General features: G+C 48.9%; 1 protein-coding gene across 1 annotated transcript in view; it reads right to left on the bottom strand.

Annotated features, from left to right (window-relative positions):
• Nucleotides 1–12294, bottom strand: part of INTS3 (integrator complex subunit 3) — a 129829-nt gene extending 117535 nt beyond the window's left edge. Inside the window, exon 1 of the mRNA XM_077321205.1 lies at nucleotides 11374–12294. Coding sequence (XP_077177320.1) covers nucleotides 11374–11529 — 156 coding nt within the window. The 5' untranslated portion in view covers nucleotides 11530–12294. The remainder of the gene's footprint in view (nucleotides 1–11373) is intronic.
• Nucleotides 12295–12743: the final 449 nt, after the last annotated feature.

Here is a 12743-nt window from a genome sequence, read left to right as displayed (position 1 = left end):
ACGTAGTGCATTAACCAGCAGGCCACTCCAATACAGGTCACCAATTTAAACACATTGAACATTTTTCACCAAAAGGACAAGTTAGCCCCAGCAAGTGTACAAATAGTTAGCTCTAAGCCAGGCTCTCTTAACTAAGGGGTTCATGGAACCCTGGGGGTTCTGCACGGAACCTGGAAAGGTTTCCCAAATGGGTGGGGGTTAATTTATTTTTTATGCCAAGAAGGTACAAGGAAGAAGGAAGAAGGAGGAAGGAGGAAGGAGAAGAAGGAGAAGAAGAAGGAGAAGAAGGAGAAGAGTTGGTTCTTATATGCTGCTTTTCTCTACCTGAAGGAGTCTCAAAGTGGCTTCCAATTGCCTTCCCTTTCCTCTCCCCACAACAGACACCCTGTGAGGTGGGTGAGGCTGAGAGGGCCCTGATATCACTGCTCGATCAGAACAGTTTTATCAGTGCTGTAGGAGCCCAAGGTCACCCAGCTGGCTGCATGTGGGGGAGCGCAGAATCGAACCCAGATCGCCAGATTAGAAGTCCATACTCCTAACCACTACTCCAAACTGGCTCCAAATTTTAAATTTTGTTAAGCATTTATCAGGTGATATGACCATATAGCATCATGTCCACCCACCCACACCCTCTTCCAAAATGGCCAAGGATGGGCCAGGAAGGGGATGGGCCCTGGGTGGGCATGTGCACAGCTGTGCCTCCCAACCATATTCTGCACAATCGCGCCACTTCTGCGGTTTCTCAAAGCCTGAAGAATGTTTCAGGGGTTTTCTCAATGGTGAAAGAGGTGAGAAAAGCTGGTGTAGCAGTTAAGAGTGCCAGCCTCTAATCTGAAGAACCGGCTTTGATTCCTCGAGCCTCCCTCCACAGCCAGCGGGATGACCTTAGGCTAGTCATAGTCCTGTTAACAGCTGTTCCTGCACAGCAGCTCTCTCAGAGCTCTGTAGGCCCCACCCATTCCACAGGGTGGGTGTTCTGGGGAGAGGAAGAGAAGGCGATTGTAAGGCCAAGACTCTTTCTGGCTGTGCAAAGCATGGTATAAAAACCAACTCTTCTTTTAAATAGAAGGGAGGCAAATGGGATGCCGACTGGAAACCACATTAGAGAGGTAGCAAGCTGACCACCACCTCTAAGCGGCCAAGGAAGAGAGCCATTCACAGCAAAAGCTCAAAGCTCATTTTCTGAGGCTGGGATGAACCCAGAATGCCCCTGGCCAACTGAATAAATTGCAGGGCCTGTTTTGCTTCCTTTCCCACTTGCGATGACCCCGTAATCTAAGCATTGTGCAGTTCACGCTGATTTAGCAGCTGCACACTCAGTGGCGCTGAAACTGGAAGCTAGTCCCTTCCTCACGCATGCTTCGTGCCAAGAATAAACAGCTACGGCGCTCAGATTTAGAGACGACAGAGTACGATGCATTTTTTAACGGATGCTCTTACTCATTGGTGGCCAACCTGCAGTGCCAACTACCTTAGGCGGAAGATGGAGCAGGAAGGGGTGAAATTCCAACAGGGAGGTCTGAGAATTTGTGGGGCGGAGCCAGATGGAACGTACCGACCCCGGTACTAGATGCAATCTACCAGCTGTGTTGTGCGATGTTCTCAGGGCTCTACAGCAGCGGTCCCCAACCTTCTAGTAGTCGGGGACCGCCTCCGAGGGTTGGAGAGAGCCGGCGGCCTGGCCGCCAGACGCTGCTCGCAAACGCGCGTGCGCGTTTTCGCCAGCAGGGGGCGCAAACACACATGCGCGGCAGCTCCGCGTGTGCGCGTTTGCGTCGCTGGCATGCCGGCGGTCGTGCCTGCTTCTTCCCCCCTTCTCGCTGCGGGGGGGGGGGGAGGAAGGCATGGCCGCTGGCGGCCCGGTACCATGGCCGGGGGTTGAGGACCCCTGCTCTAGGCCTCCTGGTGTCATTGCCCCTCTGACCAGTAGATGGAAAACTCTTGGGAAGGATACTTTGCACAATGCACCCAGTGTGGGGTAGTGGTCAGAGTTTTAGGCCAGGATTTGGTTACTCCCGTGGCCATCAGTATATCCTCTTGCAGCTAATGCCACATTTTAATCACTCTCTGCACAAAGTAGTATTTCCTTTTCTCTCTCTGGAGCATACTGCCCAACAGTTTCAGCAGATGCCCTCAAGCTCCAGCATTTCGGGAGGGGGAGAGAAAGTTGTCTTTATCAACTGTCTCCACCCCAGGCACTGCGTTATCAAACTCTCTCATGGCTCCTCTTAGTTTTTTTTTGTCTAAACTGAAAAGTTGCACACTCTTCAGTCCTTCCTCAGTGGGAAGGGGCTCTGACCCCCTAATCTGGTTTTTGTTTGTTTATGTTTATTGGATTTCTAGCCCACCCTCCCAGCAAGCTGGCTTAGAGCTGTATACAAAGATAACAGTCGATAAAATTAAATTTTTTAACCACAGTTGAAGAGGGATGTAGACAAACTGGAGCGAGTCCAGAGGAGGGCAACAAAGATGGTGAGGGGTTTGGAGACCAAGACGTATGAGGAAAGGTTGGGGGAGCTTGGTCTGTTTAGCCTGGAGAGGAGGCGACTGAGAGGGGATCTGATAGCCATCTTCAAGTATTTAAAAGGCTGCCATGTAGAGGATGGAGCAGAGTTGTTTTCTATTGCCCTGGAGAGACAGACCAGAACCAATGGGATTAAATTAATTCAAAAGAAATTCTGTCTCAACATCCGGAAGAAGTTCCTGACAGTTAGAGCGGTTCCTCAGTGGAACAGGCTTCCTCGGGAGGTGGTGGGTTCTCCATCTTTGGAAATTTTTCAACAAAGGCTGGATAGGCATCTGACAGAGAGGCTGATTCTGTGAAGGCTCAAGGGTGTGGCAGGTTACAGTGGATGAGCGATAGGGATGTGAGTGTCCTGCATAGTGCAGGGGTTGGACTAGATGACCTAGGAGGTCCCTTCCAACTCTATGATTCCATGATTCTAAACAATGACAAGTTAAAAGAGGTTAAAGCAGCAGCGGTTATATATTATGGGTACTGAATTCCCATAAAGTTTCAAGATGACTTGGGAGTGGCTAATACACAAATAGATGGACAGATGATTGATTGAGTGGGGCCAAAAACAGGTAGGCAGATGGATGTTAGGTTTGGCCCCAACCAAAAGCCTGGTGGAAGAACCCATCTTACAGGCCCTGAAGAATTGCACTAACTATGGCTGGGCCCAGATGTGCTCAGGGAGCTCATTACACCAGGTGGGGACCAGGACAGAAAATGTCCTGGCCCTCGTTGAGGCCAAATGTACCTCCTTGGGGCCAGGAACCACCAACAGATTGGTATTCAAAGAATGAAGCATTGTTCAGGGGATGTAGGTAGAGAAACGGTCTCTCAGGTACGCAGGACCTAGATCACGGATGGCCTTATGGACTAATTCCGGTACCTTAAACTTGACCCGGAATTCGACTGGTAAGCAGTGCAACTGTTGTAGTATAGTTCGAATAACAATAAGAAGAAGTTGGTTCTTCTGTGCCACTTTTCTCTACCCAAAGGAGTCTCAAAGTGGCTTAAATTCACCTTCCCTTTCCTCTCCCCACAACAGACACCCTGTGAGGGAGGTGGGGCTGAGAGAGCCCTGAGGGAGGTGAGGCTGAGAGAGCCTTGATATCACAGCCCAGTCAGAACAGTTTTATGAGCACCGTAACATGCCCAAGGTCACCCAGCTGGCTGCATGTGGGGGAGTGCAGAATCGAACCTGGCTTGCCAGATTAGTAGTCCGCACTCCTAACCACTACACCAAACTGGCCACCACATTCTAGACCAATTGTAGTTTCCGGAACAAGGATAAGGGCAGGTCTGCGTAGAGCGAGTTACAGAAGTCCAATCGAGATGTGACTGTCACGTGGATGACTATGGATGGGTGTTCCAGAGCCAGGTAGGGCCCTAGTACTTTGGCTTGGCATAGATGGAAAAAATGGAGAAGCGGTACTCTCAAAACTTGCACCTCCATAGAGAAGGAGTCAAGAATCACACCCAGATTCCTGGCTAAGGAGGCAATTGAAAGTTCAACCCCATCCAGACCGGGCAGGAGCACTTTCTCACCTAGTCCCTCCCTACCTAGCTACAGGATCTCCAGCTTTCAAGGGTTGAGTTTCAGATGGCTCTGCTTGAGCCACCCCGTCACTGCTTCCAGGCATCTGGCAAAGGTGTCTGGGGGTGTCTCCGGGCAACCATCCATTAGGAGCTGGGTTTCAGCAGCATATTGATGACACCCAAGCCCAAACCACTGGACCAGGTGGGAAAGAGAAGCACATAAAGATGCTAAACCAATCTTTTTGGCCGCCCTCCTCTATACTTTTTCCAGCTGTGCTTTTTGAGATATGGTGACCAGAACCAGTATTGCACATGAAACTACACTATAGATCCACACTGGCACATTATAGCATGAGCCATTTTATTCTCAGCCCTATTCCTAATAGAGCCTCTTGTGGCGCAGAGTGGTAAGGCAGCAGACATGCAGTCTGAAGCTCTGCCCATGAGGCTGGGAGTTCGATCCCGGCAGCCGGCTCAAGGTCGACTCAGCCTTCCATCCTTCCGAGGTCGGTCAAATGAGTACCCAGCTTGCTGGGAGGTAAATGGTAATGACTGGGGAAGGCACTGGCAAACCACCCTGTATTGTGTCTGCCATGAAAACGCTAGAGGGCATCACCCCAAGGGTCAGACATGACCTGGTGCTTGTACAGGGGATACCTTTACCTTTATCTTTTACCATTTCCTAATAATCCCTAACATACAGTTTGCCCTTTTCACCACTACAGCATGCTGGGTCAACAGTTTCAATGAGCTCTCCACTACAACCCAAGATCTTTTCCCCTCTCAGCCTCATCAAGAACCCACTAGGCTATAGCTGAGGTTTGGATTTTTCGTCCCAATGCACATCAGTTTATGCTTACCGACGTTGAACTATCACCCACTCACTCAATTTAGGGGGGTCCTCTTGGAGCGCTTCATGATCAGCCTTGGTTTTCACTACAATAATTGGTTGTCATTTTCAAACTTGGCCAATACACTGCTCACCCCTCATGCCAGATAATTTATGAATAAACTAAACGGTACCAACCCTTGTGGGACCCTACTGCTTACTTCCCCACATTGTGATTCCCCACTGATTCCTACTCTTTGCTTCCTGTACCTTCTCAAAAGCCTTTCAAAGGTCTAGGTATGTGATGTCTACCAAGTCACCATTGTCTGCATACTTGTTCACTCTCTCAAAGAACTCCAAAAGGTTGGCGAGGCAGGACTTCCTTTTGCAGAAGCCATGCTGATTTCCTCTTAGCAAGCTTTGTCCCTCTATGTGCCTAATCTTTTATTACAGTTTCTACACATTTGCCTGGGACAGACATTAAGAGGTCTGTAATTTCCTGTTTCCCTCTGAATCCTTTTTTTAAAAAAATTAGTGTTAACATTTGCTGCTCTCCAGCCTTGTGGCACAGTGGCTGAATTTAGCGATAGATGGGACTATGCCTAAATATCAAAAAGACCAAGATCATGACAACTACTGGCAGTAGCACCAAATTCACGACTGACAACAAGAACATTGATTGATGATTTCATTTTTTTCTGCTTGATGATCAATCAAAGTGGTGGATGCAGCCGTGAAATCAAACAGTGAATACCACTGGGCCGGAACGCACTGTTAGGCATGAACCGAATATGGAAGAGTAAAGATATCAGCCTTAATACAAAGTGCCGGCTAGTCAACGCTGTTGTCTTCCCCATAACAACCTATAGATGCAAAAGCTGGGCGCTGAAGAAGGAAGACAGGAGAAGAATAGATGCTTTCGAATTATGCTGTTGGAGACAAATTCTGCAAATACCATGGACAGCCAAACTTACCAACAAGATAATTTTAGAGAAGGACAAACCAACTATGTCATTAAAAGGGAAGATATTGAGGCTAAAGCTCACTTACTTTGGACACATCATGCAATCAGACTCGTTATAAAAATCATTAATGCTCGGCATGATCAGTGGCAAAAGGAAACGTGGTCGCCAAAGGATCCGCTGGCTCAACACGATCAAAGCCGATACAGGGATGACCATGAACCAACTCAAAGAAGCGGTCAGAGACAGGGACGCATGGTGAAGACTTTCCTATAGAATCGCCAAGGGTTGGACAGGACTGAAGGGATAAGATCATCATCATCACATGCGCAAGTTCATAGATTCATTATCTCACACCGGAGTTCCTTAAGATCTCTTGGGTGTATGCCATCAAGGAACGTCATAAGCCAGACATAATTTGAAGGCCTAACTCCAACTCCTTCTTTTGAATACTCGGAAGCACTGCTGAACATTCGAGAAATGAGTCACATCTAACAGCCACTGGTGAAGAGCAAGTCCTACAGCCATAAGAACACTTCTGATTTCGCCTCTTAAAAGAGAAGTACCACTAGGAGGGATTTTTTAAAAAGTTTTACCAGCCAATGTGAATTTTTCCAAGGAGATGTGCCCTCATTTCTCCGTAAGAACAGCTGACAAGGATAGTGGGAGAGCTTCCGAGTAGTGTCTTAATGCCTATGGGTCATTACTTATTAGTGGGTAGTGGTGCAGTGCTGGATCAGGGCTCAAGTAATTCAAGGCATGTCAATACAGGGGAGAGGTTGTGCCCTTGCATATACTAGGGATTCCCAACCTGGGTTCCTGTGGGACTGTGAGGTGACACGTCGCTTTTCCGAGAAGTTCAGATGACCGCTGACATCTCTAGATGTCACTGGAGTCTACTGTTGTTGTACAGGCCTAGTCTCTTTCTCCACAAAGCAAATGGTAAATGATCAATTGATTGATTGAGTAGCTCCCACATCTTGTTTCCACACCTCTGAAGGGGCATCTCGCAATTCCTGGGGTTCCTTGAAGCCTGAACAATATTTTAGGGGCTCCTCCGGTCAAAAGGTTGAAAAAAGCTGGCATATACTCAGTGTCTGAGTGAGTGGAGCTGCCATAGAGACTCTAATTCTGCACACCCAAAATGACAGATACACACAGTGCCCATGTCACATGAAAGCGGCAAAGATTCATCTCGGTTTGTGAGAGGGTCATCAGGCACTGGAGCCAAAATGGACAGAGCATAGTTGGGCAACACACCATGGTTCCTGGTGAGCTCCCCAAAGTTAGAATCATAGAATCATAGAGTGGGAAGGGGCCATCTAGTCCAACCCCCTGTTCAACGCAGGATCAGCCCAGAGCATCCTAAAGCATCCAAGAAAAGTGTGTATCCAACCTTTGCTTGAAGACTGCCAGTGAGGGGGAGCTCACCACCTCCTAAGGCAGCCTATTCCACTGCTGAACTACTCTGACTATGAATTTTTTTTCCTGATATCTAGCCTATATCGTTGTACTTGAAGTTTAAACCCATTACTGCGTGTCCTCTCCTCTGCAGCCAGCAGAAACAGCATCCTGCCCTCCTCCAAGTGACAACCTTTCAAATACTTGAAGAGAGCTGTCATGTCCCCTCTCAACCTTCTTTTCTCCAGGTTGAACATTCCCAAGTCCCTCAACCTATCTTCATAGGGCTTGGTACTTTGGTTACTAGTCACTAGTCCACACACAAAAAAGTCACGAGGCCACATCATGACACATACATAGGCTGGCTCTGGAGGGTGGGGGGGGTGGGGGGGAAGCAACTTCTTCTATTTTATGAAAGTTTTCCCTTTGGACACTCTAAAGCAGACTTTCTCAAACAGTGGTTCATGAAACCCTGAGGTTTCTTGACAGCACCGGAAGGGTTTCCTGAATGGGTGGGAATTAATTAATTTTTCATATATTTTTAAAATTCGTTAAGCATTTATTGGGTGACATGACCATATATAGTCACATGGACACACACCACCCCAATTGGCCAATGATGGGCCTGGAAGGGGTGGGAAGGAGCCCCGGGTGGCCCTGTACACAGCTCTGCTTCCCAACAATATTTTGTACCATTGCGCCACTTCTGGGGTTTCTTGAAGCCTGAAGAATGTTACAGGGGGTTCTCAATGGTAAACAGTTCCATAAAGCCTGCAAAACGGAGCTCTTCCGCCAGGCTTTCAGCTGAAGTCAACTATGACTTTTATGAATGTTATGATACAATGATTACTGAGAGCCAGTTTGGTGTAGTGGTTAGGAGTGCGGACTTGTAATCTGGCATGCCAGGTTCGATTCTGCACTCCCCCACATGCAGCCAGCTGGGTGACCTTGGGCTCGCCACGGCGCTGATAAAACTGTTCTGACCGGGCAGTGATATCAGTGCTCTCTCAGCCTCACCCACCCCACAGGGTGTCTGTTATGGGGAGAGGAATGGGAAGGCGACTGTAAGCCGCTTTGAGCCTCCTTCGGGTAGGGAAAAGCGGCATATAAGAACCAACTCTTCTTCTTCTGATATGTTCAGCTTGTTAAAATAGTCTGATGTATGTTCTATTTCATTAGTTTCTATGCATACCGCCCTGAGACATCACGGTGAGGAGTGGTATATAAATTGAATGAACAAATTTTAAAAAATTAATTAAAAAGTTAAATCAAAAAGTTAAGAAAGGCTGCTCTAAAGTATCCTTATTCAGTACCAGCTTAGAAATAGCTACAGACAAATCTGGCCAAACTCATCTTGGGTTAAATCCTAGGTTAAAACAGAACATCCTGGGTTTAAATAAAACAATTAACACATCCTGGATTAAAACAGAACAATTCAATCCCAGTCCAGAGCAATGGTTCTCAACCTGGCGGTCAGGACCCCTTTGAGGGTTGAATAACCCTTTCACAGCAGTTTTGGCCAGGGGGGGGGCATCCACCCAACAGCCTTGCAGGGTAGACCGAGATAAGAGCGTTCGTCTGTCTGGAGCAGCGGAAAAGAGCGAGATCGGCATGGTGGGACAAGAGGCAGAACTGAACTGAGAAACCGCAGTAAAAAAAAAGTTTATATACAATCATAAACAATGGATCTTCACTCCATGGGTCAGTTTCAGTTTAATTTCTGTGAAAGAACACTTGCATAATTTTATGGTTAGGGTCACTACAACATGAGGAACTGTATTCAAGGGTCACAGCATTAGGAAGGTTGAGAACCACTGCCTTAGAGACACATCTGAGGAATGGGACTTTGTCTCTCGAAAGTTTACATCCTGAAAATCTTATGGGTCTCGAAGGGGCTAGTGGACTCTAATCTAGCTTGGTTCAAATATACTTCCTGCACATCACGAATGCTACAAGTTCTGTGCAGACCAGTTTAGGTCCAACCTGAACTACACGTTCACCTCGTTGTTCTCAAAGAGGTTCAGCCACCGTAGCTTTTGCTCCTTCCCTCTGGTTCCTGCTTATCATATGCCAGGAGGGGAAGGAGCCTGTGGCTCAATGATAGATCCAAGTGGGTAGCCTTGTTGGTCTGAAGTAGCACTCTAAAGTTCTGCTTTAGGATGCTTTGGGCTGATCCTGCGTTGAGCAGGGGGTTGGACTAGATGGCCTGTATGGCCCCTTCCAACTCTATGATTCTATGATTCTACCAAAAATTGTGTCCCACAGCACCTTTAAGACCAACAAAGATTTATTCAGGGCATGAATAAATAAAGCTCGCGCCTTAAATAAATCTGTTGGTCTTAAAGGTGTTATTGGACTCAATTTTTGTTGTGTATCAATATTCAATTTTTGTTCTGTATCAATGAGTCCACTTACAGTTCCGCCTCTTTCTGGTGGGAAGAGCCGAGACTTTCTACAGGCCCCAAATCATAAACCCCAAATATGTCATGTAATAAACAAGACCTCCCTTTTCAGGCTTTAAACTGGGGGATCACCTCATCCTAACTCACTGACAGGCAAAGTTCATGAAACAGCGTGTGCATTTCCAGAGCTGGTAAATAAGTAAGTTCTAGGTTCTAATGAAGCCTGAATTATCCCTAGAAGTTAAAATCGCTTAACTGAGGCTGTCATACTTTGGTTTCATTATGAGAAGACAAAAAGTCACTGGGAAAAGAGAATAATGCTAAGAAAAATTGAAGGCAGCAGGAAAGGAGGGAGACCCAGATGGACGGACACCATCAAGGCAGCCTCCACTTGCAAGACCCAAACAAAGTTTTTACAAGTAGGATGCTTTGGTGGCCATTCATTCATTCATTCATTCATTCATTCATTCATTCATTCATTCATTCATTCATTCATTCATTCATTCATTCATTCATTCATTCTAAGGGTTCCTGTAAATCAAAAGCGACTGAAAATTCACACCCTTTCCCGCTCCAGTTTCAATTGTTTTGATAATGTGCTGTTGTTGGTTTTAATGCCTTTTAATACATTATTTATTTTATACGCATGTCTTCTCGTAATGTCACCAAAGTATGATCGCCAGTATGTTAGCCACCAGGGTGACGCTTACGAGGGCTAAATAGCAGGATAACAGTTTTGTAAATGAATAAATGAATAAATAAAGCCAATTTTTACATGAGACAAACCTGAAGTGCACACACAGGCTTCACAGCCATCCTCAGCGTACAGAAAACATCATTCCAACCCTGCGATTCCTGCTTTCTCCAAGACTAGCCACGGTTGTCAAATGATGGAAGAACATAAGAACATCAAAAAAGCCCTGCTGGATCAGAACAGGGATCCATCTAGTCCAGCATCATGTCTCACATGGTGGCCTGCCAGTCCCTCTGGAGGGCCAGCCACTGGGCATAGAGGCCAAGGCCTTCCCCTCATAAGGACACAGGAGAGCCCTGCTGGGCCAGACCAGGGGTCCACCTACTGCAGCCTCCTGCCTCACACAGTGGCCAGCCAGTCCAGTGGGAGGGCCAGCAACACAGCAGTGAAGCTGAGGCCTTCCCCTCAGGAGAGCCCTGCTGGGTCCGACCAGGGGTCCATCTAGTCCAGCATCCCATCCACAGTGGCCACCTGCTATTCTGGGAGGGGAGGGGAGGGGAGGGGAGGGGGGGCAACAACAACACAGAATAGCTGAGACCTTCCCTTCATAAGAACACAAGAACAGACCTTCCAGATCAGCCCAGGGGTCCATCTAGTCCAGCATCCCATCCACACGATAGCCACCCCTTGCTCTGGAGGGCCACCAATAGGGCAGAGAGGCCAAGGCCTTCCCCTCATAAGAATACAAGAAGGGCCCTACTGGATCAGACAAAGGTTCTCCCTAGTCCAGCCTTCTGTCTCACAGTGGCCTCAACCAATTCTCCTGGAGGGCCAACAAGCAATACCAAATGACCATGCCGCGCACTCTGGGGCCTAAATTACACAGAGAAAACACACATGAAGAGAAATTACACACATTTGTCGATCTCGGGAGCCCAAACAACACAGTTTAGAAAGTCCCTTGTCTTTTTTTTGGGGGGTGCAACATTTCCCTCCCCCCAGCCCAGTCCTTCCACCCCGTCCCACCATGGACCTACCTCCTCTAGCTCATCCTTGGCATCCAAGCTGGTGTAGATCAGCAATTTCCCTCCTCCTCCTCCTCCTCCTCCTCCACCACCACCACCACCACCTGCGGTAGCTCCTGCTGCTGCTGCTGCTGCTGCTGCTCCCCCTTTGCCTTTCTGCATCTCCATAGCAGGTTGGGGGGGATGGATGTAAGAGATGAGCCCCCCTTTCTCTCTCTCACTCACTTCACCAGGGGCAGAGGGATGGGGGGTGAGATCAATGGGGAAGCCCCACACTCACCCCCCTGCAGTTTCCTCAGAGGCTGCCTATGGGAGGGGGCAATCCTAATGGGGAGGCAAGGGCAGAAAGCAAGGGTGGAAGTCCTCTTCTTTAAGACCCCTGCCTTCCCCTCCTTAAGAGATGAGCGCCTATAGCTACACCTCACTTTCTTTAAGGGGAGTACTTTTTTTGGGGGGGGAGAATGCTTAAGTCTCCCTTTCTTGGCAACCTATTTCTGGGGGGGTGGGGGATCCTTTCAATTCCTAATTTGGGGGGATCATGATTGACAAACCAAGGAAGATTAAAGGGAAGAAGGAAATACTTGAGATATGTTGGGGGGGGGGGCTCCAGGCTCGGAGAGGCGGGGCTTCAGGAGTGGGGGGCTTCTAGGGCGGGGCTGTAGCCCCAGGGGGCGGGGCTTGGGGCAGATAAGGGAGGGGGGCTGTCTTGTGTGGTCGTGTCTATCTGGCTTCCCCCCCCCCTTCCTGGAACAAATAAGGAGGAATGTGCATATATAAATAAATATATATATAAAGGAGGGGGGGTGTCTGCACCGGTGGGGGGGGTAGGGAGGGGGAGCGTGCGCCTCCTCGCCCCCCACCCACCCAGCCGAGCACACCGGAAGTCAGTGGTAGAGATGAGCGAGTGTGTGAGGGAACGGGCAAGGAAGGAGCAGCGCCTCGCGCAGCCGGAAGAGCACGCCTCCCCTCTTTCTCCGCCTCCTGCCGCAGCGGCAGCCACTCAGAGCTCGGGGAGAGGGGTGAGTGACAGGGGCCGGCCGGCCGGTTGAGCCAATCATCGGAGCCCGAGGGGCGAGGCCAACCGAACGGCTGCGGCTTTGGGCCTGAGGCGGGGTTTAAGGCCTGTCGTGCGCGCACGCGCGGAAGGGCGAGTCGGAGCGCAAGGCAGAAGGGGCGTGCGAGAGGGAGGGAGGGAGCCGCGCGTGCGCAACTTGACGCTCTCCGCTGCCTGCCCATCCCCCTTCTCCGGTCTCCCCAGCGCGCATGCGCTCTCCTCATTTGTGTTTCAGGGCTGTCAGGGGGACGGTCCTCGTTTTAGTCGGGAGAGTAAACCCTTTGAGTGCCTCGTCAGCTGACAACGCTGACAGTCCAAATTCGAGCAA

Source organism: Paroedura picta, chromosome 1, assembly GCF_049243985.1.
Source record: "Paroedura picta isolate Pp20150507F chromosome 1, Ppicta_v3.0, whole genome shotgun sequence".
Lineage (NCBI taxonomy): Eukaryota > Metazoa > Chordata > Lepidosauria > Squamata > Gekkonidae > Paroedura > Paroedura picta.
The sequence above is the reverse complement of the archived record's forward strand: the minus strand, read 5'-3'. Positions and strand labels throughout refer to the sequence as shown.